The sequence below is a fragment of the Ranitomeya variabilis genome, chromosome 1, assembly GCF_051348905.1.
Source record: "Ranitomeya variabilis isolate aRanVar5 chromosome 1, aRanVar5.hap1, whole genome shotgun sequence".
Taxonomy (NCBI): domain Eukaryota; kingdom Metazoa; phylum Chordata; class Amphibia; order Anura; family Dendrobatidae; genus Ranitomeya; species Ranitomeya variabilis.
Genome location: NC_135232.1, coordinates 22,337,510 through 22,362,609, shown reverse-complemented (window position 1 = coordinate 22,362,609; position 25,100 = coordinate 22,337,510). Strand labels below are relative to the sequence as shown.

The following is a 25,100-nucleotide window of genomic DNA, read 5'->3' as shown; positions in this document are numbered from 1 at the left end:
TCTCCTGAGTTATTGTGCTCTAATACTACAAGTTCCATGATGCATTGCACTGGCCACTAAGCCCGAACCTACCACACCCACTCCAAAACACACCCCAACCCTTCCCTCCTCTCCCCCCTCTATCTTCAAAAAGATTTGTGATGTCCTTTCTGTCCAACCTCCTCTTTTACATTTGTCCAACCCACACTCCATTACACACAGATAGAGGGATAGATAGATAGATAGATAGATAGATAGATAGATAGATAACAGATAGATAGATAGATACAGATATATCTATCTATCTATGTCTATTTCCATAGATATGTCCATATCCATGTTTCTAAACCCCTTCACCCCTGGAGCTTTTTTGTTTTCGTTTATCGCTCCCCTTCTTTCCAGGGCCATAATTTTTCCATCAGTATGGCCATGTGAGGGCTTATCTTTTGCGGGACAAGTTCTACTTTTGAACGACACCATTGGTTTTAGCATGTCATGTGAAAAAAAGTCAAAGTGCGATGAAATTGCAAAAAAAGTGCAATCCCACACTTGTTTTTTGCTTGGCTTTTTTGCTAGGCTCACTAAATGCTAAGGCTGTGTGCACACGTTGCGGATTTGATTGCAGATCCGCAGGGTTTTTTGCTGCACAGAATTGCATCAAATCCGCAGTGTAGTGCTCAACCAATGTAAGTCTATGGGAGCCGCAGACTTGTGCACAAGCTGTGGAAAAAGCCGCACCGAAACGCAGCTTTTTTTTCCCGCAGCATGTCACTTCTTTTGTGCCGAACTGCAGCGTTTCTGCACCCATAGACTTTCATTGAGTCGGGCACATCTGCTGCAAAACCGCAGATGTAAAAAAGATCTGCAGTTTAGATGCGGATGTGGGTCCGAGAAACGCTGCAGCTCGGGAGGAGGGAAGTGTGTGGGCGGAATGTGGGCAGTGACTATGTGAGTGTATGTGTGTGCGGATGGGGTCTGCGGGCTGTTCGGATGTGTGCGGCGCTGTGCGGGACTGTTCAGGTGTGTGCGGGGTCTGCGGGCTGTTCGGATGTGTGCGGGACTGTTTGGATGTGTGCGGCGCTGTGCGGGACTGTTCGGGTGTGTGCGGGACTGTTCAGGTGTGTGCGGGGGGTCTTTTGGGGTGTGTGTGCAGGCATCATCCAATGGGACTACAAGTACGCAGCATCCAATCTGCAGCTAATTCGGATGTAATCCGGACAGTGGACACGCACCCTACACTATCCATACATCTATCAATAGATATATCTATCCAGATATATCTATAGATAGATATAGGAATAGGTAGATGTATGCATCGATAGATCTATCTATATGTAGCTCTGTCTATCCATTTCATCTATCATCTATATGTCTATCTGTGTGTAATTGAGTGTGGGTTGGACAAATGTAAAAGAGGAGGTTGGACAATAATGACATCACAAATCTTTTTTTTTTTGTTCAATAATACATCTTTATTTAGCTTTCAAAAACGCACAAAAAACACGCAAAACCCGCACCAAAAAATTTAAAAATGCATCAAAAGCGTGCAACAACTGCATCAAAACCGCCCCAAATACTGCATCAAAACCGCCCCAAATACTGCATCAAAACCGCCCCAAATACTGCATCAAAACTTCACCAGAAACTGCATCAAAACTCCACCAAAAACTGCATAAAAAAAGCATCAAAAACATGAATCAAAACTACGCAAAAAACCGCACCAAATACTGCAGCAAAAACTGAATCAAAACCGCGCAAAAACCGCACCAAGAACTGCATCAAAACCGCACAAAAAACATGAAAAAAACATGAAAAAAAATGCATCCAAAACGCAGCTGCGTTTTCTGCAAGGGGATGCAGATTTTGTGCAGAAAATTCTGCACCCAAATCTGCAACTTGTGCACACAGCATAAAACTGACCTGCCATTATGATTCTCCAGGTCATTACGAGTTCATAGACACCAAACACGTCTAGGTTATTTTTTATCTAAGTGGTAAAAATTTTTTCAAAACTTTGCTAAAAAGAAATAAAATAATTGCGCCATTTTCCGATACCCGTAGCGTCTATATTTTCTGAGATATCGTGTCGGGTGAGGACTAATTTTTTGCGTGCCGAGCTGACGTTTTTAATGATACCACTTTTGTGCAGATCCGTTCTTTTGATCGCCCATTATTGCATTTTAATGCAATGTTGCGGCGATCAAAAAAACATAATTTTGGCTTTTGATTTTTTTTCTCGCTACGCCGTTTAGCGAACATGTACATTTTTTTTGTTGTATTGAAAACAGCTGACATGTTGCGGCTTTGAAGTGGGCTCATCGCCGAAGCCCACCTCAAAGCGTGGGGATACTGCCAGCTGACGTACTATTCCATCAGCTGGCAGAAAAGGGTTAATGAACAATATGTTTCATAAAAAAAAAAAAAGAAACGAAAAAAAAAAATAGCGTGGGCTCCCGCGAAATTTTCTGCGCCAGAGGGGGAAAGCCGACAGCCGGGGCCAATATTTGTAGTCTGCTATGAATATCAGCCCGCAGCTGTCTGCGTAGCCTTTACTGGCTAGACAGCAGTGGGCTGATATTCATAGCCTGGAGAGGGGCCACGGATATTGGCCCCCCCCCGGGCTACAAATACCAGTCCGCAGCCGCCCCGGAAATGGCGCATCTGTAAGATGCGCCAATTCCGGCACTTAGTCCCTCTCTTCCCACTCCCGTGTAGCGGTGGGATATGGGGTAATAAGGGGTTAATGTCACCTTGCTATTGTAAGGTGACATTAAGCCGGGTTAATAACGGAGAGGCGTCAATAAGACGTCTATCCGTTATTAATCCACTAGTAATAAAGAGTTAATAAAACACACACACATTAGGAAAAAAGTATTTTAATACTCTTCATTTCACCATACTTACCATACTTTAACGCCTGCAAAAACCGTAAAATAATAAACCGTATACTACCTGTCCGCCGTAGTCCAATTAATAACGAGTGTCCCACGACGATCTCCCCTATAGAACAGTGACATCGGGTGATGTCACTGCTCTATAGGACCCTCAGTGACACACTGACAGGAGACAATGGCTCCTGCAGTGCATCACTGAGAGGTTACTATAGTTCACTGGTCTCACTTTATGGCAAAAAGCTACATGGGAACTTTCTCACACAGCAATGCCATAAAGTGAGACTAGGAACTATTTTCTCACAGGGACGTAGGAATACATTGTGGGGAATACATTGTGGAAGGATACCTTCCATCATTGTATTCCTGGAGCCCCTGGAGAGCGGTCGCATCAGCTGATGCTCTTGCTCTCCACGGGAGATCGTCGAGGGACACTCGTTTTAATTGGATTTCTGCGGATCAGGGAGTATATTGTTTATTATTTTAAGATTTTTTACAGGTGACACTGGCTTTGGGGAACAAAGTGACAAGTGATGGTGAGTATGTACTCTGTTATATGTACTGTATGTCTATATGTATGTTGTATGTATGTACTGTATGTGGCATGTCGCATGATGTCACATGTTACATGTCGCATGCTGCATGTCATCACATGTTGCATGTTGTCGCATGGCGCATGTCGTCGCGTGGCGCATGTCGCCGCATGTCATCGCGTGGTGCATGTCATCGCATGGTGCATGTCGTCACATGTTGCATGTTGTCGCATGGTACATGTTGTCGCATGGTGCATGTCGTCGCATGGTACATGTCGTCACATGTTGCATGCTGCATGTCGTCGCATGCTGCATGTCGCATGTTGTCGCATGGTGCATGTCGTTGCATGTCGCATGTCGTCGAATGGTGCATGTCGCCAAATGTCGCATGTTTTCACATGTCGCATGCTGCATGTCACATTTCGCATGGTGCATGTCACATGATGTCACATGTCGCCGCATGTTGCATGGTGCATGTTGTCGCATGTTGCATGTGGTTGCATGGTACATGTCGTCGCATGCTGCATGTCGCATGATGTCACATGTTGCATGGCGCATGTCGTCGCATGGTGCATGTCGCATGTTGTCGCATGCTGCATGTCACATGTTGTCGCATGCTGCATGTCACATGTCGCTTGGTGCATTTTGCATGTTGTCACATGTTGCATGTCGTCACATGTCGTTGCATGCTGCATGCCGCATGTTCTGTATGTGTGTTCTATGTATGTATGTACTGTATATTTGTGTGGGGTTTTTTTTTTTTTTTTACATTCAACACATTAGCCGGATGATGGGACTACTACTGTCCCATCATTGGCTAATGCGTCACTCACTGTCACTGTAGCAGGCAGAGCCCGATGGGACTTGTAGTCCCATTGGACGTTGCCTGCACACAGAGACGCCACCACCACCGCACAGCCCCGCAGACCCCCCCCGCACACTCCAGCATTCACCGCGCAGACCCCCGCCGTCGCACTGGCCACCACCGCCGCCACGGCACCGGCCGCTGCACCGGCCGCACATGAGCGCGGCCGGCGAGCAGATCCCAGCACAGACACCAACACAGCCCCGCCCGCCCCCAGCACAGCCCCGCCCCCAGCACAGCCCCGCAGGCAGCCCACAGCCCCACCCACAGCCCAGTCACTCTTGAGTGACTGCTGACTGTGCGGCTGGGTCACGCCTGTTGCTGACGTCACATCAATTTCCAGAGTCTGGAAATTGATGTGACGGCGGCGGAAATTAGCGGTGGCTGCAGCCTGGAGGTCACGTGTCCCGGACTCAGCCGCCAGCATAGCGCCGCTCACAGGCGAAAAAGGCAACAGAAGATATTTACGCAATTCATTAGGGGCCCCGGGGGGATACATTGGGGGGTTAACTGAAAGTAGTGGACAACCCCTTTAACTTGTTTTGTGTGATATGACCATCTGATTTAAGAGCGCAAAAATTAAAAGTTTGAAAATTGCACAATTTTTCAACATTTTTTGTCAAATTTCCCTTTTTTCCCATAAATAAACGCAAGTTATATCGAAGATATTTTACCACTTACATGAAGTACAATATGTCACGAAAAAAATCAGTGGAATCTGTTGAAGCGTTTCAGAGTTATGACATCATAAAGTGACAGTGGTCAGAATTGGAAAAATTGGCCCGGTCATTAAGGTTAAAAATTGGCTCAGTCACTAAGGGGCTAAGTTATTCTGTGCTGTGTTGTGATATACAACACCCCTATACATTGTTTTTCTTTCTGCCTTTCCTCCTGAATTTCATTTCATTCCTGGCTCACAGTTTTATTTACCTATGGCTCTACCAAACTTGACCGCTGCCTGTGCGTTATTACCTGACCTCCGAGCCGGTACCGCCCCCCTCAGTGTTCAGCCCGCCATCTGCACAGCAATGGGTAGTCAGTAATCTGCCCCTGCGCTGACCTCTGTCATCACTCCAGTATTGGAAATAACAAAGCAGTGTTCTTAGTCTTTGGAAAGTAGTGCACTCCACACCGCATCCACAGAGCGGCCCCACATTACTCCTGACATATGAGTGCTGTGCGGCAAAGAGTCTGTAGTGATGTGTGCATGTGTGTGTATGGATGGATGTGTGTGTATGTGTGGATGGAGGGATGTGTGTGGATGGATGGATGTGTGCGTGTATATGGAGATGGATGTGTGTGTATGGATGGAGATGCATGTGTGTGGTGTATGTGTGTATGGATGATGTGTGCGTGTGTTTGGAGATGGATGTATGTGGATGGATGGATGGATGTGTGTATGGATGGAGATGGATGGATGGATGTGTGTGTTTGGATGGATATGTGTGGTTTACCGTATGTGTGTATGGATGGATGTGTGCGTGTGGATGAAGATGGATGGATGTGTGTGTATGGATGGAGATGGATGGATGTGTGTGTATGGATGGATGGATGTGTGGTGTATGTGTGTATGGATGATGTGTGCGTGTTTGGAGATGGATGGATGAATGTGTGTGGATGGATGTGTGCGGTGTATGTGTGTATGGATGATGTGTGCGTGTTTGGAGATGGATGGATGTGTATGGATGGATGTGTGCGTGTGGATGAAGATGGATGGATGTGTGTATGGATGGATGTGTATGGATGGATGTGTGTGGTGTATGTGTGTATGGATGATGTGTGCGTGTTTGGAGATGGATGGATGTGTGTGTATGGATGGAGTTGGATGGATGTGTGTGGATGTATGAGGGAGTGATGGATTCACACATTATACATTATACTCACCTGTGTGGAAAGCTTTTCCTTCTTGGTTTGTCCAATCAGCTGAGTTATTCCCCTGATGCCTGGCACTGTCTGCAGCAGGAGGAGGCTGGAGTGGTCGGGGAAACGTCTGGCAGAGACTGGGGACAGTTACCACCAGACAGACAGGAAACCTTTAGCCAGGGAGTGAGCAGCTCCTCTAGAGTCAGGAGACATCTGCTCACCAGACTAAGTGTGATAACTAGGACACCATGCAGAATGCTGGCAGGGGCTATATTACAAACTGTCAGCATTCTGCATCCTAGGTACATACACAAATTATCCAGAAAGCCCGGACAACCCCTTTAACACCTTCATCTAAAATACTAATTAAAAATGTAATACAGTTAGAGGTGATAACACAGGTAGCGCCTTTATGTTACAGATGCACATTATTTCTGCATATGTGAGGGAGGCTTAGTTTCCTATTATCAGTATGTTTGGGTCCCAAAAATGTCATAAATTAATGATATTGGGGGTGAGGGGGTTTCTCGAAGATTATTCTGCTAAAGTCATTTTGACAAGGGTTAAGAGGTAAAGAGCTTCACAACGGGGAAAGTTTTTCAGCATTCTGCCGTTTTGTACAGGAAATGTACAGATTTAGGGATTTATTTTTATTCTAAAGGGCTCGAATGTGGGAAATATGTGCTTGGTTGTACATTTCTGTTGCTGACTCCTCCATTCTTATATATAGAGATACTAATCCATATTATCAGCTACTTTTCTATGTGATCTCACTTTGGAATTGTAGAAGAGTCATCTTTGTAATAAGACCATTATTATCTGGCCAGTGCCTTGATACTGCAGTCGGAGGCCTGAGTTTACCGGTGAAAACCAGATTTTACATTTTTTTGTTTTTATTTTTTTTTACAGGTAGTTGTGGCATACATTGTACATATGAAGAGCATGCCTTAATCCCAGGTATAGCCTCAGCCCTTCAAATCCAAGATCTGTCAACTGATGCTTCTATCCAATCTCCCGATTCACTGCAGAATGTTGAGCAAAATGAAAGTCACAAAAGGGGTGTTCAAAACACAAGAACTCCCACAGGGGAGAAGCCTAATTTATGCTTAGAATGTGGGAAATGTTACAGCAGAAAATCAACTCTTGCTGAGCATCTAAGAACTCACACAGGGGAGAAGCCATATTCATGCCCAGAATGTGAGAAATGTTTTACCTATAAATCAGATCTTGTTAGACATCAAATAATTCACACAGGGAAGAAGCCATTTTCTTGTTCACTATGTGGAAAGTGTTTTAGACAAAAGTCAGCTGTAATTGTACATCAAAGAACTCACACAAAGGAGAAGCCATTTTCATGTTCAGAGTGTGAGAAATGTTTTGCCCATAAATCAGAACTTGTTAACCATGAAAGAATTCACACAGGGGAGAAGCCATTTTCTTGTACTGTATGCGGAAAGTGTTTTAGACGAAAGACAACTTTAATTGTACATCAAAGATTTCACACCGGAAAGAAGCCATTTTCATGTTCAGAATGTGGCAAACGTTTTATTTGGAAATCGGATCTGGTTAAGCATGAAAAAACTCACACAGGGGAGAAGCCATTTTCTTGTACCCTATGTGGAAAGTGTTTTAGACAAAAGACAGCTCTAATTGTGCATCAAAAAACTCACACAGGGGAGAAGCCATTTTCATGTTCAGAATGTGATAAATGTTTTATTTGGAAATCAGGTCTCATTAATCATGAAAGAATTCATACTGGGGAGAAGCCATTTTCATGTTCAGAATGTGGGAAATGTTTTAATCGAAAATCACAGCTTGCTATACATCTAAAAACTCACACAGGGGAGAAGCCATTTTCTTGTTCAGAATGTGGAAACCGCTTTGTTCACAAATACAATTTTGTTAGACATATGAGAATTCACTCAGAGGAGAAGCCATTTTCATGTAATCTATGTGGGAAATCTTTTACTCAGAATTCATATTTGGTTGATCATCAGAAAACTCACACAGGCACAAAGGCTATTTTATGTTTAGAATGTGGTAAAAGTTATAGCAGTAAATCAAGTCTTGATATACATATAAAATCTAATCACACAGGGGAGAAGCCGTACTCTTGTCCAGAATGTGAGAAGTGTTTCACTCGTAATTCACAGCTTGCTGCACATATAAAAACTCACACAGGTGAGAAGCCACATTCATGTTCAGAATGTGAGAGATGTTTTACCCATAAATCAGATCTTGTTAGGCATCAAAGAATTCACACAGGGGAGAAGCCATATTCATGTACTGTATGTGAGAAGTGTTTTACCCAAAAGTCAGCACTTATTTCACATGAGATAATTCACAAAGAAAAACCATACTTATGTATAGAATGTGGAAAATGTTTTACTTGGGAATCGCAGCTTGATGTACATACAAAAACTCACTATGTGATTTAGATGAAGTGCTTCACCTTGGTGCAATTAGACTTTAAACCAAGCACCATAGTAGTATCTGACCTGCCCCAAATTAGCACTCCTAAACAAGGGTGGTTTTTGAGTTGTCTTCCGACTGTTAATGGTATAAATGGTCACTGTCATTACAGACAATGTGCTCTCATTTAATACCATTAGGCTATGTGCACACGATGTGGATTTGTTGCGTTTCAGCAGCGGTTTTTCCACTCGGAAATGCTTCAAAAATGCAAGTGATTACTGAAGCAATGTTAATCAATGACATTCCTGAAGTGTTGTGCACATGATCCAGAAATTTCCATCCTTTATTAGCAGCGTTTTATTTTCTGCAGCATGTTAATTCTTTTTGTGGATCTGCAGCGTTTGTGCACCCATTGACTTCCATTGAGTCAGTCAAATCCGCTGCAAAACTGCAGGTGTAAAAAGATTTGCGGATTTGCTGCAGATTTGCAGCCAAAAACGCTTCAGAATTGTCAAAGGGAAATGATGTCAGAAGGAGGAAGAGTGTGTGGGCAGAGAATGTGTGAGCGGAGAATATGTGCGTCTCTGCAATTGTGTGCGAGTGTCTGCAGCTGTGTGCGTGCGGGTTTCTGCAGTTGTCTGTGGGTGTGTGTACCCATGCGATGAACAACCCATAGTGATTGTACTTAGGCGTCATTTGATGGGACTACTACTCTCATCCGGCTATGTCTCCTGTCACATATAGCAGAGACAGTATGAGCCGATGGTGGGAGAATAGTCTCATCATCCGGCGCCTGAGCTCAATTGTAAAAAAAAAAAAAAAAAAATCAAAACCTTGACATAATCACATATACAATACATACTCACCGAACACCTAATTCCTGACGCCCGCATCTCCTGCAAACGATAAAAAAATAATACCAACATATACTCACCTTTCTGCCGTAGACCATTTAATACCGAGTGTCCCACATCGATCTCACCCGGCAGCCGGTGATACACTGACAGGAGGTAATCGCTCCCGCAGTCTATCACTGAGCCGCCGTGAGAGTTCACCGGAGTACATCAGCTGATCAGCTCCATTGTTCTCATGGCACTGCTGCATGGGAAAGTTCTCACAGAGCGGTAGTGCAGTAAGTGAGAGCACCGGAGCTGATGAACTCCGGTGAACTCTCATGGCAGCTCAGTGATACACTACGGGAGTGATTACCTCCTGTCAGTGTATCGCCGAGGCTGGGTAGAGTGGTCACATCTCCTCATGTGACTGTTCTATACTTGAGATCTCCGAGGGACACTTGTTATTGTGATCTACGTCGGACAGGATAGTAATATATATTGGTTTATTATTTTATTTTTGTTGCAGGAGACGAGAGCATCAGGGATTAGGCGTTCAGTAAGTATGTTAAATTTAGATTCAATAAAGGAGTCTGTGTGATTATTGCATATAAAGGACTTTATTCTGGCTGTGTATGTACCATGTAACTATAGGATTAGTAAAGGATAGGTGTCTTATAGATGCCTCTCCATTACTAACCCGTGGGCTTGATGTCACCTGACAATACAAAGGTGACATCAACTTCACAAATATGAAACCAACTTGCCACCACTACAGGGCAAGTGGAAAAAGCGAGGCTAAGTGCCAGAATTGGCGCATCTATAAGATGCGCCATTTCTGGGGCGGCTGCGAGTTGATGTTTTTAGCCTGGGGTGTGCCAATATCCATGGCCCCTTCCCAGGCTATTAATATCAGCCCGCAGCTGTCTGCCTAGCCTTTGCTGGTTTGATTTTTATAGGGGGACCCCATTTCAATTTTTTTCTGGGGTTTCCCTATAAACTAGCCATTAAAGCCAACAGCTGTGAGTTGATATTAATAGCCTGGGAACCTTTATGGCTATTGGCTCCTTCCCAGAATATTAACATCAACCGTCGGCTTTCCCTCTGCTGGTTATTAAAATTATGCGGGAACCATCTCGATTTTTAAAAAATTTTTGGGGAAAAATAAACAGATATTTCATCTCACGCAGATTTCTGAAGGTATGTTCCCACAGTCAGTAAATGCTGCGGGTTGGACGCTGCGTACATCTACGGTGTCCAACCCACAGCAGCCAGATGTTACAGCATCGTGGATGGGATTTCAAATAATCCAATGTCCACTATGCGTGCACCGGCGCCCGCTTCCCTGCGGAGACGGACATGGGGCGTCTCTTTCCTGACCACAGCATGTCAATTTATCTTGTGGAGACGCTCAGTCTCTGCAAGATAAATATCATCGTCCAATGTATAGGATGCGGTGATTCCGCACGGTTTAATGAACACATGCGGAATCACCTGTGTTCAAAAGACGGCAGCACTTTGGACGGAGCGGACAGGTGCTGAGTCCAAAGCGCTGCCAATTACTGACTGTGGGGACGTAGCCTAATAACAGTTGCTGTTTTGTTACAGCATATGTAGGTTAATTATGTTAATACTCCTACATAGACTGGTGTGTGTCTTTAATATTAATGAGAGTATCTGGCTGAAGAGATTGAACAAGGAAATTACATCACATTTATTTATTTATTTATTTATTTTTATAATATATCTTTATTTAGCTTAAAAAAACTCATACAAATCCTCATGAAAATCCGCATCAAAAATGCATAAAAACCGCGCAGAATTTCAACTGCGTTTTCTGCCAAGAGATGCAGAAATTTTCACAAGCCAATCCGCAACGTGTGCACATACCCTTAGAGACAAACATTAATTGAGTAAATCATTGTATAGAACAATATAATCCTGAAAAGTGTCTGCCACTTCCTATGCCATGTATGTACGCTCCCGTCTAGATAAAGAGACAGGTTCTTCTAGCTTCCCCAGTATTTCTCCATCAATTAATGGAGTTTAATAATTTTTCTATCCTCCATTAAACTCTTTCTTGCCTATTTGTTGACTTCTCCGGTTTTGTTGTTATATTCATGGATCAGTATTCTATGTTTTTAAAGGTTGGCCGCTATTATGGCCGTGTTTTTGCAGATTTGAATTATTGAGTAGACTTTACTTGGTTTATTGAATTATCAGCAAATATAGCTCTAAAGACGTATAGTGACCAATGTTTTGGTCCACATTGGACCTTGATCACAGCCTATGAAATATATACATAAAGATGTGGAATAATTAGAATACAAATTGAAAAGTATTCACATGTTTTGTGCAATGTATACAGACACAATAGTCATGAATATATACAGCAGGTGAAATAAGTATTGAACACGACACCAATTTTTGAAGTAAATCTATTTCTAGGTGCTATTGATGTGAAATTTTCACCAGATATACCGTATATACTCAAGTATAAGCCGAGATTTTCAGCCCATTTTTTGGGCTTATACTCGAGTCATACCTAGGGGTCGGCAGGAGAGGGGGAGCGGGGGCTGTCTAATTATACTCACCTGCTCCTGGCGCGGTCCCTGCATGTCTTTTCCCCGGCGCCGGCAGCTTCTTCCTGTACTGAGCGGTCACATGGTACCGCTCATTACAGTAATGAATATGCGGCTCCACCTCCCATAAGGGTGAAGCCGCATATTCATTACTGTAATGAGCGGTAACGGTGACCGCTCAGTACAGGGAGAAGCTGCAGCGCCGGGGAAGCAGGGACTGCACAGCGCCAGGAGCAGGTGAGTATAACGGGGAGGGGGAGCGCTGCGCGATATTCACCTGTCCCCGTTCCAGCCGCCGCTCCGTCTTCAGCGTCTTCTGCAGTGACGCTCAGGTCAGAGGGCGCGATGACGTGGTTAGTGCACGCCCTCTGCCTGAACGTCAGTGCACAAGACGCTGAAGATGGAGCGGCGGCTGGAACGAGGAGCAGGTGAATATTGAAAGTGCCGGGGGCCTGAGCGACGGAGAGGTGAGTATGTGATTTTTTTTATTTTTTTTATCGCAGCAACAGCAAATGGGGCAAGTGTCTCTATAGAGCATCTTAAGGGGCCATAACGTTTGTGCAGCACTATAATGGGGCAAGTGTCTTTATAGGGCCATAGGCAATGTTTGTGCAGCACTATAAGGGGCAAGTGTCTGTATGGGGCCATAATCAACGTTTGTGCAGCATTATATGGGGCAGATATCTTTATGGAGCATCTTATGGGGCCATAATCAACATTTGTGCAGCATTATATTGGGCAAATGTGTCTATGGAGCATCTTATGGGGCCATTATTAACCTTTAATGCAGGATTATATGGGGCGTATTTTGTATGGAGCATCTTATGGGTCCCATCATGAACTTTATGGAGCATTATATGGGGCTCCTGATTCAATATGGATATTCAAAAACACTTAACCTACTGATGTCTCAATTAATTTTACTTTTATTGGTATCTATCTGGTTTATGGGCAGCACGGTGGCGCAGTGGTTAGCACTGCAGCATTGCAGCTCTGAGTCCTGGCTTCTAATCCCACCTTGGACAACATCTGCAAGGAGTTTGTATGTTCTCTCCGTGTTTGCGTGGGTTTCCTCCGGGTTCTCCGGTTTCCTCCCACATTCCAAAGACATACTGATAGGGAATTTAGATTGTGAGCCCCATTGGGGACAGCGATGATAATGTGTGCAAACTGTAAAGCGCTGCGGAATATGTTAGCGCTATATAAAAATAAAGATTATTATTATCTATTTTTACTTTTGACATTTACCGGTAGCTGCTGCATTTCCCACCCTAGGCTTATACTCGAGTCATTAAGTTTTCCCAGTTTTTGTGGCAAAATTAGGGGGGTCGACTTATTCTCTGGTCGGCTTATACTCGAGTATATACGGTAGGTAATAGCCCATCCAATCTACTAAGGAAAATAAATCAAACCATAGATGTCCATAAATTAAGTTGTGTAATAATGAGAAATGACACAGGGAAAAATTATTGAACACACTTTCTGAAATGAAGCTTCAAGATGCCTCCTGTATGGAGAAACTAGTCACAGGCATTTCTTAGGCCGGGTTCACACTGCGTTGCTGGCGTCCGTTAGACGGACTACGTTACACAGCGGCATAACGCGGTGTAACGTAGTCTGTTTAACGCCGCCATTGACTCCAATGTCGGACGCATCGCTAGCGCCCGCCCACAATCATTGAGTGACGGACCCTGAGACGCGGGCTGCAGCGTTTCCGGGTCCGTCACTGCTAGCGCAGATAGAGCTAGCAGATGCTCTATCTGCGCTAGCGTGCTGCCATACCGGCACTTACGTTTACAGCAGCCCGTTACCGTATGCGTTGAACGGGCTGCTGTAAACGTAATGTGAACTAAGCCTTAGATGTGATTTTGACCCATTCTTCCACTATAATAATTAATAAAGATAAACACTCTTCGAATCCTGAAAATTCCGTTCTATGAAGTCTGATCTTTAGTTCCTTCCATACATTTTCTATTGGATCCAGGTTTGGCCATTCTAGCAGCTTTATTTTCCTTCCCTGAAACCAACTGAGAGTTTCTTTGGTTGTGAGTTTAGGATCATTGTCTTGCTGAAATGTCAACCCTTGTTTAATCTTCATCATCCTGGTAGATAGCAGATTTTGCCTCGGTACATTTGTCCATTCATCCTTCCTTCAATTATAAGTTTGCCAGTGTCGTATCCTGAAAAATATCATGATGTTCCACCCTCCAAACTTCACGGTTGGTATGATGTTTTTGGGGTGATAGGCAGTGCCTTTTGGCCCCCAAACATGGTGTGTATTATGGCCTCCAAAGAGATCAATTTTGGTCTCATCTGACCAGACTATATTCTCGCAGTATTTCACAGTCTTTTCTAAATGTTGTTTAGCAAACTTGAACATGCTTTTTGTTCAGTAAGGGAGTCTTGTGTGGTGAGTGTGCATACAAGCTGTAATGCTGGTGGCATTGGACACACTGTGCCACGTGCCGGGCTAACCCTGGAGGGGCGTGATTGTGTCTACTAAGTATTCACTAGAGCCTCTTTTGGTGAGGATAGGCTGGGCAACAGGTAGACACCAGGTACCACTCCAGGGCAGTCCATGGGACTACAGCGGTACAAGTTTGCGAGACAAAAGCGAGGTCAGACTGTCCGAGATCAGAGTCGGCATCACAAGTTCAGAATTCCTAGCCATGGTCAGGAGTGGAGAGACCAGGATAAATGAGAAGACAAAGCTGGTCAATAACGGGTGATACAAAGCAGGAATAAACCAATACAGGAACTAGAGACAGCTACTAAGAAGCTAAGTTCAGGTGAGGAATGGATTGTGGAGCTGCTGGTAGGTGATAGGCCTGCCTGGGAAGCAGATCTCTGCAGGACAGAATGGATACAATACCTGCAGTGGAATTGCTGGAAGATAGCACAAGGCAGCTCAGAATGGACAGGTACTGGGTGGTGCAGAGCGAAACACGCGATGAGTGTGGTGGCGCCTAGAAGGCGTGCGAGTGACTGATCTAACACAGGCCATAGAGGTTGAGTGTATTACTTATAGTCTTCTTTGAAACAATTGAACTTGCTGATTCTTTCTGTAACTCTCCACAAGTGGTCCTTGGCTCTTGGATAACTCTTCTGATAATTCTTTTTACTCCTCTGTCTGAAATTTTGTGGGGCACACCTAATCATGGTTGGTTTATCGTGAAATGATGTTCTTTCCACTTTCGACTTATGGCCCCAATCATGGAACTGGAACCTTCAGTAGTTTAGAAACTCTTCTGTAACCAATTCCATCAGAATGTTTTGCAACAATAAGGTTGCGAACGTCTTGAGACAGCTCACTGGTTTTACCCATCATGAGATGTTTCTTGTGTGGCATCTTGGTAATAAGACACCTTTTTATAGGCCATCAGTTGAACCAGCTGATATTGTTCACCAAGTGGAAGGATTGCTTTCTAATTATTGCTAGATTTCAGCTGGTGTCAGGACTTTCCAGGGCTTTTTTCACCTCTTTCTTCATGTGTTCAATGATTGTTAGCAACATCTGGTGAGAATTTCTTGTCAATAGTGTAACTCTATTTGCTGGTGCCCCTGCATGGTTCCCCTTCCTTCTCAATGCAGGGACGGCAGCATACTGACTGACCCAGCCACACAGCGTGGTCCCCCGTGGGCTCCCTGTGTTGAGGGAGGATCTAAATTGATCCTTCACGGTTAACTCAGTGATTTCCAAATTAATCTACAGGGCGTTGCCGGCAACTGAAAATGACCAGACGGAGACGTGTGCCTCTGTATGGGGGATCGAGCAGATCTCTGGCCCCCGTTTTATTGTGTATCGCTTTTCATAATCATAGAAATTATACTTCAACCAATCAGCATAAGAACACGCTCACAGTTCTTAACCTATAAGAATGCAGGAAAAACTTAACCCATGAGTATACAGAAAAACCGGAAACTAAATATATGGTCATATCTTCTTGGCATAGAAAAACATATACTCACAGGTGCCTCAAAGTCTTATCTAGCAATACACCCCCGAGTCCCTTCCCTGGCTCGAGTCAGAAGACTCAAGGTCTTTATACCAATTATGAACCATAGCCTAGTTGAATAACAGGCTTGTGAACAACAAGATAAAGTTACTTCATGGCAGCTATAACCTTTTACCTAATTAACAGAATTTATCTTTAAGCAAGAAGAAAATGGAGTCAAAAACACAAAATGGAGAATCTTTCTTAATTTGTCCCTTCACATTCCCTCCTAGATAAATTTTGTTAATTAATGTCCAGCATCAGAGGTACTATCCCAAGCTCTAAGCTCGAGGGGTACTGGTCTTCACATGACTGGTGCCATGTTACCAGCCATGGCTGTTGCGGCGTACCCGTCCCCCCTGTATACTAGAATTTCCGAATAACAATTGTTGATGACAATGGTGGGGATCTTTTGAAGAAAGCCATGCGCTTGGCTTCAACATCTTCATCAGGTATCTTTGTGAAATCGGTGTAGAGAAGAGCAGGGGTGGCAACGCTTTTGGTATCATCATTAGTTGTCTTAGTGCAGAGTTTCCTAATACATACAGTGTCACGATTCACACCGTGACTGTCAAGTTCCCTTAGCCGCGGCCAGCAGTTTGTCACGAAATCCACACTGCAGGGATTTGTGTATCCCGCTTACAGTTCCACTTAAACCTTGCAGCTCTCTGGCGCCCCCCCTTACCGTCAGGTCAGATTAGGTACTGCACCTGGGTAATTAGTCGCCAGAAAGGCTGCCTGCTATGTACTGGCTATTGGGCACGCTGCAGCGAGGCGATATAACTACTCCCACTCAGGCAGGAACAATAATTATCAAGCCGCAGTCGCTGAAACAACACCCAAAAGCCTGCACAGTACACGGTATCACTGCCACCAGCCTCGATTAACGGGTCCGAAGCTAACCCCAAAACAGTAGCGTAATTTCCCTTCAAGAGACTTAGGGTACGTTTTTAGAGCAGGGAGAAAGAACTGGCATGAAACGATATACCCCACAAAATGTAGACAGTGCTTTATCAAAATATTTTACAAAGATGTTACAAATGAGACAATTGCAAATATGTACAAGGTAATTATAAAAATAAAAGGATTAAATTAAGAAAAGGTAACACTCACATATTCTCAGATCATTGCATTGCAGGCAACAGGCTAGGAGAACTTTCCATCTATCCCACTGCATTTGCACTCGCAGTCTGGTCGCTTCAGGTAAAAACTCACAACTCCCCCCTGGAAGCCTGCCAGCAACTTTATAACCTACAGCCTGTGACCTCACGGAAAGGGCTGGCTTTTCCAACCCCTCCTCTCTCGTCAGGGTTACTCACTGTGCATTAAATATATCTGATGCCCGTAACTTCGCTCCAGAACATGTCATAAACGTACCATACCCAGCATTCATCTCGAGTTAACGTGGGCTTTCTAATGAGATCAAATATGTCCTATTATTTACAGAGCAATCCCTACTTCTTCACCCGATGGAGTTAGATGTCTGTGTTTAGAGTGATGGGTAGATGCTTCGATGGAGATCAAGGATATGTATTTATCATTCTATCTTACATCGTCTGCCTAATATCTTACAAAAATGGAACAAAGGACCACATGGTTCTAGAAGTTTCTAATCCAGATAAAACTACAGGAAATGCCGGTCGTAAATACCTTTCGTCAATAAAACTCTCTTCCCCCATGTACATTGACAAGACAGCTCTTGGCTGAGTGAAAGGGAAGGGGGGTTTTTTTTTAGCCCACAGCTTGCTAGCAAGAGAAACTACTTATATGATATTTCATACCATATCGTGACATACAGAAATACACCAAAGAACAAGTTTTAGTATTACATACATGACAAGGATAAAGGCAGCGATATGTGACAAACTTTGCAAGATTCCAGCTATCCAGCCCCCAAGTCCCTCAAACCAATTGGCTGGATTAAGAAAGGAGAAGGTGTCTGCCCACCAACTGTCCTTATTACGGTCATTGTCTTTATTATATTAATCTCTGAGTCTTTGAATATCCTCTAACTTTAACTTTAGAGTGCTATTGGGATCTATATAATGACAGCAAGCGGGTCCAATAACCTGACACATACCACCCTGTGCTGCTGTTAAGTAATACAGTATATTGATTAGTGACTATGATAAGTTGGTTTTGGACAGCAACAGTAGTATTAAGTATATCCAATATATCCCTAATTTGATCATCTAGATAATCTGTTGCCCTAACCAATTTATCCCACATTTGTATAATCATAGGGTAAATGAAAACAGAACTGACAATTTTATTGGCTATACCCATCTGTACTACTAATCTTTCATGATATTGTACAAACTTATAACTCAAGGATATTGGGGAATTTAGGCTGTCCCATGCGGTTACCAATATTATTATATGGCAATACAAAAAACTAAAACATTATGTCCCCTTATTTGCTACTAGTCTGTTTGACCAGCTTGCATCGCGATACGTGGAGCCACGTCGGCCTTCCTTCCAGCTTTACTGACGTAATGAGGAGGACTTGGTAGGGACCGTCATACAAGGGTTCTAGTCCGTGTTTTCTGACATGGCTTTTCACGACCACAAAACCACCAGACTTTAAGTTGTGACAAGTGTCGGTTTCTGCTGAATCTGGAAGGGAAGAAAAAAACTAAAACATGGGTGTTAACAAGATTTTTACTAAGCTGAATAACATATTGAACAGCACGGTCAGTTTCCTCTGATAACTACTGAGTCTGGAAATTTGCAACTGAGGGCCTAGCACCAAATAATATCTCATATGGGGACAGGCCATGTTTTGCCTTAGGGGTAGTATGAATATGGTACAGTACAATGGGTAGGAGCTCTGGCCATGGAGCCGTAGTCTCCTGCATCATTTTGGTCAATTGTCCCTTCAGTGTGCCGTTCAGCCTCTCAACTTTCCCCCTGGATTGTGGATGGTACGGAGTATGGAGGGCTACAGTAGATCCAAGCATTGTCAGAACCTCCTGATACACATGAGAAGAAAAGGCCGGGCCTTGGTCACTTTCGGAACACCATATCGGCATATAACTTCCATCACCAGTTTCTTCGCTGTGGTTTTTGCAGTCACGTTGGTAACGGGGAATGCTTCCGGCCAACTGGAGAACATATCGACAACCACCACACAATATACTTAGGCAACGTGATGTGGTCCACTTGGAGCCTTTGGAAAGGATAGTCGGGGTTAGCAAGGTGCTTTGGTTGAGTGCTGTCAGGACTGTAGAAATACCTGGAGCCCAGTAGAATTTTTGTACATATTTTTCCTCGATGTGTGGGCCCATGTGCTCACGTGGCAATAGCAGGGTACATCCGCTTAGGGAAACACACAAGTTGATCCTTTTTCCAGAGACCATTGTCCTCACATGCTCCATCAGCCTTCCACTGCTTCACTTCTTCCTTTGGGGACATTCTCTGCATCGTCATTAAGCGGTCTCGCGGGGTCCGACAGAAAACCTCAGTCTGGCGTAGATCATCAGGTTCCTGTAGAGTCAGTGTTTCTTGTAACTGTTTACGCTGAGAGCGTGTGGTTACCATAGTTGGTATGGTCAGTTCAACGGGTAGGAGAGCAGCAGCTTTTGCTTGCATATCCACAAAGGCGTTACCAACAGTGTGTGGACTTTTCCTAGGACTGTGCGCCTTAATTTTGATAATGGCCACCTGGGCAGGTAATTTGATTGAGTCCATGAGGGTTTTAACAGCTTCATCATTCTTCACTTTAGTAATAAACCCTCGATTGGCCCATAGGGCTCCGAAATCATGAGCAATACCAAATGCATACTGTGAGTCCGTGTATATATTAGCACGCCTGTCTTTGGCCAGAACACATGCAGTAGACAGAGCCTGAAGTTCTACTTCTTGTGTTGACAGTGAGGGAGGGAGTGCAGCTCCGTGCACTACAGTATCTTCCATAGTAACAGCGTATCCGGTGTGGAATCTGCCAAACTCATCAGCATATCTTGAACCGTCTTTCAGGGCATTGTAGAGAGGTTGCATTATGCGGGATGCGTCCGGTATCCACTGACGACAATAAGTACATAGTCCAAGAAAACGCTGGAGTTCAGTCTCATCTTTTGGAAAAGGAAGGGAGTTGATGGCTATTTTTCTTTCTTTTGAGAGGTGTCTGACACCCTGAAGGAGACAGTGACCCAAAAATATCACTTGACCAAGGCAGAACTGAAGTTTCGAGGCCGAAACCCGACAGTTCAGATCTGCCAGATACTTGAGGAGGCTAACAGTGGCAACAATGGCTTCCTGTAAATTGTCGTCCCTGATAAATAAATGCAAACAGAACTGGCAATCTGGGTGTAATAGAATGCTGAAAAAGGCATTGGCAAGGTCGATAACTGTGAACCAAGCAGCATCCTGAGATATCTGGGACAAAAGAGTATATGGCTTAGGCACCTGAGTTTCCAGAACAGTAACTGCATTAACTGCCCGTGGATCTTGTACCAGCCGGTACACGGGTTTGGCCGGGTGAGGTCTTTTTCTTAATGGGAAACAAGGGCGTGTTACATGGGGAAACACAGGGTACCAGGGCACCACTATCGAGTAACATTTGTATTTGCCCCTTGAGGCACCGCTCCTGATCATATTTCAAAGGGTATTGATAGACTTTGGGAAAAGGGGCACCAGGTTTGAGAAACACTTTTACTGGTTCTACAGGCATTATTGGGGGAGAATCTGGGCCTATCAGGACCATCATAACCGTGGGAAGGGCATGTAGGATACAGATCTCATTGTGTTCATCTGCATAGGGGTTATATAAGGTAAGGACCATCTGACCATCATCTTGGAATTGTATTCTGGAGGGGAACTGTGATAATAAATCTGCCCCCAGTAAATTTACCGGACATATGGGAGAGATTAGAAACTGAGCAGTAACCTCAGGGAAAGGGTCCCACAGGGATGGGTTTTATAAAAGTATATTTATTGGGTCTGCCATCTACTCCAATTAAAACAAACTCTTGATCTGAGAATTGACATGACGGGGCTTGGGAGGGAGATTCCCACACAGGGTTAAAAGGGATATTGTATTTGTGTAAGGTGGGGAGGGCAGGAGCTGAAGTCTGTTACATGGGCCACTGATAAGAAATGGAGCTGTGTCCTTGCAGCTGTGGGGGGGGGGCTAAGATTGGAGTAGGAATCACTGCGGCCACTGATTTAACTTTTAATTTCCCTGCTGATGCAGAATGGGCTAAGTTCTTAAAACCTTTTTTACTACTTTTAATGCATCATCTGGAGTGGAAGTCTCAATATCGGGTCTGACTGACATTATTGCCTCTTTCAATTCAGATTTAAGGCCGAACATTAAAGCTGCCACAAAAAGGTGTGAATGGGCTTTATTTTCCAATGAGAATAACAGATCTTTAAATACTACCATAAGACGCCCATAGAACTTCTCGGCAGTCCAGGATATATTGGTGCCTTGGGGTTAAGGGGCATAGGGCTTACAGTCGGGAGTAGAGGCTTAATTTCCTGGGGAGGGACCATATTATCTAGCAGGGAGACCCCCTATTCCAGATCATCATTTTTGATTGTTTGCTTTCCCGACACATTAATCTCAGTCACTTTCTCAGTTCCTTCTTGCACCACAAAACATCCAGCTTTTTGTCATAGTAATAGACAACTTTCCTTTTTCAACGTAATTCACTTCCTCTGTTGATCCTCAATTTGCTATATATCAACCACTCAACTTGAAGCAGGTGAATCTTTTACCAATCTTTCAATTACACTGATAATCAAACAATCTCTTACAAGTTTCCTTCTAAAACCAGGTACCATATTTCACTTTCAACTATTCTGTACTATTGTTTAAACACAAATCTCCCAGCGCGACAGAAAATATAGAGAAACTTAGAACGCAGCTATGTGCCCCCTCCATACCAGACACACAGTCGAGATAAGAAAAATCACAGCATTCCTCAACACAGAGAAAGCAATAACGCAGCTGTTTGACTCCCCCCCCCCCCCCCCTCCCATCGGGTATCTTAGAGATAAACACAGAAACGGAATACAGCAGTTCTCAGACTTAATTTCTACAAAACCTTCATCACACAATTTACATGCCAAACACCTTAGAAAAACCCATGATTGAGAATATTTTCCCCGTCTTTGGGCTAACAATATCAGATTCATCACACAAATTCAAAGTCTTCTTTTCCTTCCACGGAAACTGATTCTCCTTTAGAGCTAAATATCCTTACTTTGTCGTGCATAGTACTAGAGCGGCCGTATAGTCTATTCCACTGGGTCTACCTGTCCCCTGCTGGGACAACCCAAAAACGCGGTACTCAGAGAAAGGAGGAGGGCGTCTTAGACTTTCCCTCCGGACACCTCTGGACATATATAAATATATAATTCCTGAGTTACGCATCCTACCCAATCTTCGATCACCTCACCGCGCCTGATTCTAACAGTGATCAGGAATTCAGGATATTTTGACTATAAAGAGAATTAAATCACTGGTCAATCCGGGGTGTCCGTCCCTTATGAGGTACGGTTCGAGCACTGGGCTCCCAACGGAACTACACCTCTATATGATTCCAGCCAAAAATCACCCCACCATCGGGGACAAACCTCAGATCCTCTTTGCAGCAACAAACACAGGAAAACCACACCAAACGGTCAGTCTGGACAGTATAACTGCCAACTTACCGTGGTTGTTGTGGGGGATGACCAGTCCCAATTTTCCAGTGCCTGTGTCCGGTCCGAGGGTCTTTTGTCTTGTTGTCCTCCGGGGGGCAGAGGCGTTCCTGTTTGGGGCCCCACGTTTTCGGGCGCCAACTGTTGAGGGAGGATCTAAATTGATCCTTCACGGTTAACTCAGTGATTTCCAAATTAATCTACAGGGCGTTGCCGGCAACTGAAAATGACCAGACGGAGACGTGTGCCTCTGTATGGGGGATCGAGCAGATCTCTGGCCCCCGTTTTATTGTGTATCGCTTTTCATAATCATAGAAATTATACTTCAACCAATCAGCATAAGAACACGGTCACAGTTCTTAACCTATAAGAATGCAGGAAAAACTTAACCCATGAGTATAGAGAAAAACCGGAAACTACATGTATGGTCATATCTTCTTGGCACAGAAAAACATATACTCACAGGTGCCTCAGTCTTATCTAGCAATACACCCCCGAGTCCCTTCCCTGGCTCCAGTCAGAAGACTCAAGGTCTTTATACCAATTATGAACCATAGCCTAGTTGAATAACAGGCTTGTGAACAACAAGATAAAGTTACTTCATGGCAGCTATAACCTTTTACCTAATTAACAGAATTTATCTTTAAGCAACAAACAAATGGAGTCAAAAACACAAAATGGAGAATCTTTCTTAATTTGTCCCTTCACACCAGTCTTCATGTATTGTGTGTGCGCTCACTTTCTCTTAAAAGGGCAGTGCGTGCATATAGTAAAATGCCCCCAGCCAATAGCTGGGATGCATTTAGTATGAGTGCACCTGTAAGATTGCTCTTGGGCCAATAGCTGAGAGCAGCATCTTATTTAACAGGCACCCTCCCCAATAGAAAGGTGCCAAAAAAACAAGTATCATTAGTTAGTGTGGTAGTTTACTAATGATTTGTGAGGATCCCCTAGTCCTGGTGTGGCCAGTATCCTGAATCCAAAGTCCCTGGTCATTGTTCGACCAGTCCTGTACCCAAAGTCCCTGGTCTTTGTTTGGCCAGTCCTGAACCGGTGGTCCTTGGTCACTCAATCAGTGTCTGAGACCCATGTGTCTGAACGTGTGCCTATCCGAGTATTCTATGTATCCTGACTGCCCTAACAGTCTCGAATCAGTCCTGTCTGAGAATCCGTGTCAATAACCATTCGTCCCGTGGATTCTGAACCTAGTAGTCTAAACTGAACCTGTGTCTGTAACCGCTCTGCAGAGGTTCCAGAACCTAGTATCTGAACGGAGCCCAAGTCCTACTTGTATCTGCATACTTGACCCCTGGGGTCATCAGCTGCAGTACCAGGGACTGCCTAGGAGTGGCACCTGACGGCTACCTACAGTTCAATCCTGACTCCACCATCAGGCACTCCAGATAGCCGCTTAGCTACGTGCCTCACAGGTAGGCCCGACCCCGTGGTCCAGCGGGTCCACCATCGAGGTTCACCACCTGCATGCGTAACAAATAGCACCTTTGGAAATAGATTTACTTAAACAATTGGTGACGTGTTCAATACTAATTTCACCCTTTGTATAGAAACACACTTGGACTGTGCTGGATGGAAGATTTTATATAATCTGGGGGCATGTCTCATTAGGACACAGCAGGCCAAGCTGCCAATCACAAGATGGCCGCCCCCATGAACTGTGATTCTCATAATTCTTTGTAGAACGACCTGTGGAAAAAGCGCACACAATAGGGTGACCCTATTTAAGGAGAGAGGAAAATGGTAAAAAGGTGTTCACCTAGGGTATGGTGGGTGCCCGTTAAAAGATCCACCTGCTGCTGCCTTGTGGATGGGGAGAGCCCCCGAGTAAAATGTCCGATATCCAGTAGGAGTAAAGAAACATGGATAAACCAGCGCGGCGGTGGTGGAGGAAGATGGTGCAGGAGATATGAAGAAGGTTCTCCAGACAAGCCGTTGGCATCTTTCTCAAGTTCGAATAATGAGAGATGGAGTGAACAGATACAAGATATCTGTGTTTTTACGCTCTGTGTTGAGGTTTTTATTTATACCATTTTGGGGTAGATACGATGTTTTGATTGCAATATTGAGGCGGCCAAAAGAACTGTGGGAGAATATCAGATGGCAAATAACAACTCATCCTACAAGAGAACACCATGAAAATAAGTAAAATATAAATATACACAAAGATGATACCCACATAGCATATCACCCCATCACAATCACTTTACTTATTAGTAATGTATCATTATTATTATTTTGATAGATCGGGTGTTTCTGAACGCAGCAAAACCAAATATGTGGGTTTGTTTTTTTTAATTGTTTTATTTTCAATTGGGCAAAAGGGGTAAGTTTGAACTTTTGTGAGGGGGGGTCATATTTTTAAAAACGTTAATTTTGACTTTATTTAATAGTCCCCTTAGGAGACTTGAAGCTGCGATCGTCCCATCACTTGTGCCATGTATCGCGGGGCTGCACCACGGGCCGGCAACAGGAGTGTCG

The 25,100-nt window shown here is 44.1% G+C and overlaps 1 protein-coding gene across 3 annotated transcripts in view; it reads left to right on the top strand.

Moving 5' to 3' along the window:
* LOC143802562 (uncharacterized) overlaps positions 1-25,100 on the top strand; it is a 126,864-nt gene that overhangs the window by 24,638 nt on the left and 77,126 nt on the right. The window contains exon 7 of one of the 3 annotated variants that reach the window (XM_077281346.1): positions 7,041-11,466. The exons of the other annotated variants lie outside the window; for them this stretch is intronic. Coding sequence (XP_077137461.1) covers positions 7,041-8,569 — 1,529 coding nt within the window. The 3' untranslated portion in view covers positions 8,570-11,466. Of the gene's footprint in view, positions 1-7,040; positions 11,467-25,100 lie in introns of those variants that run through there. 3 annotated transcript variants of the gene reach the window in all.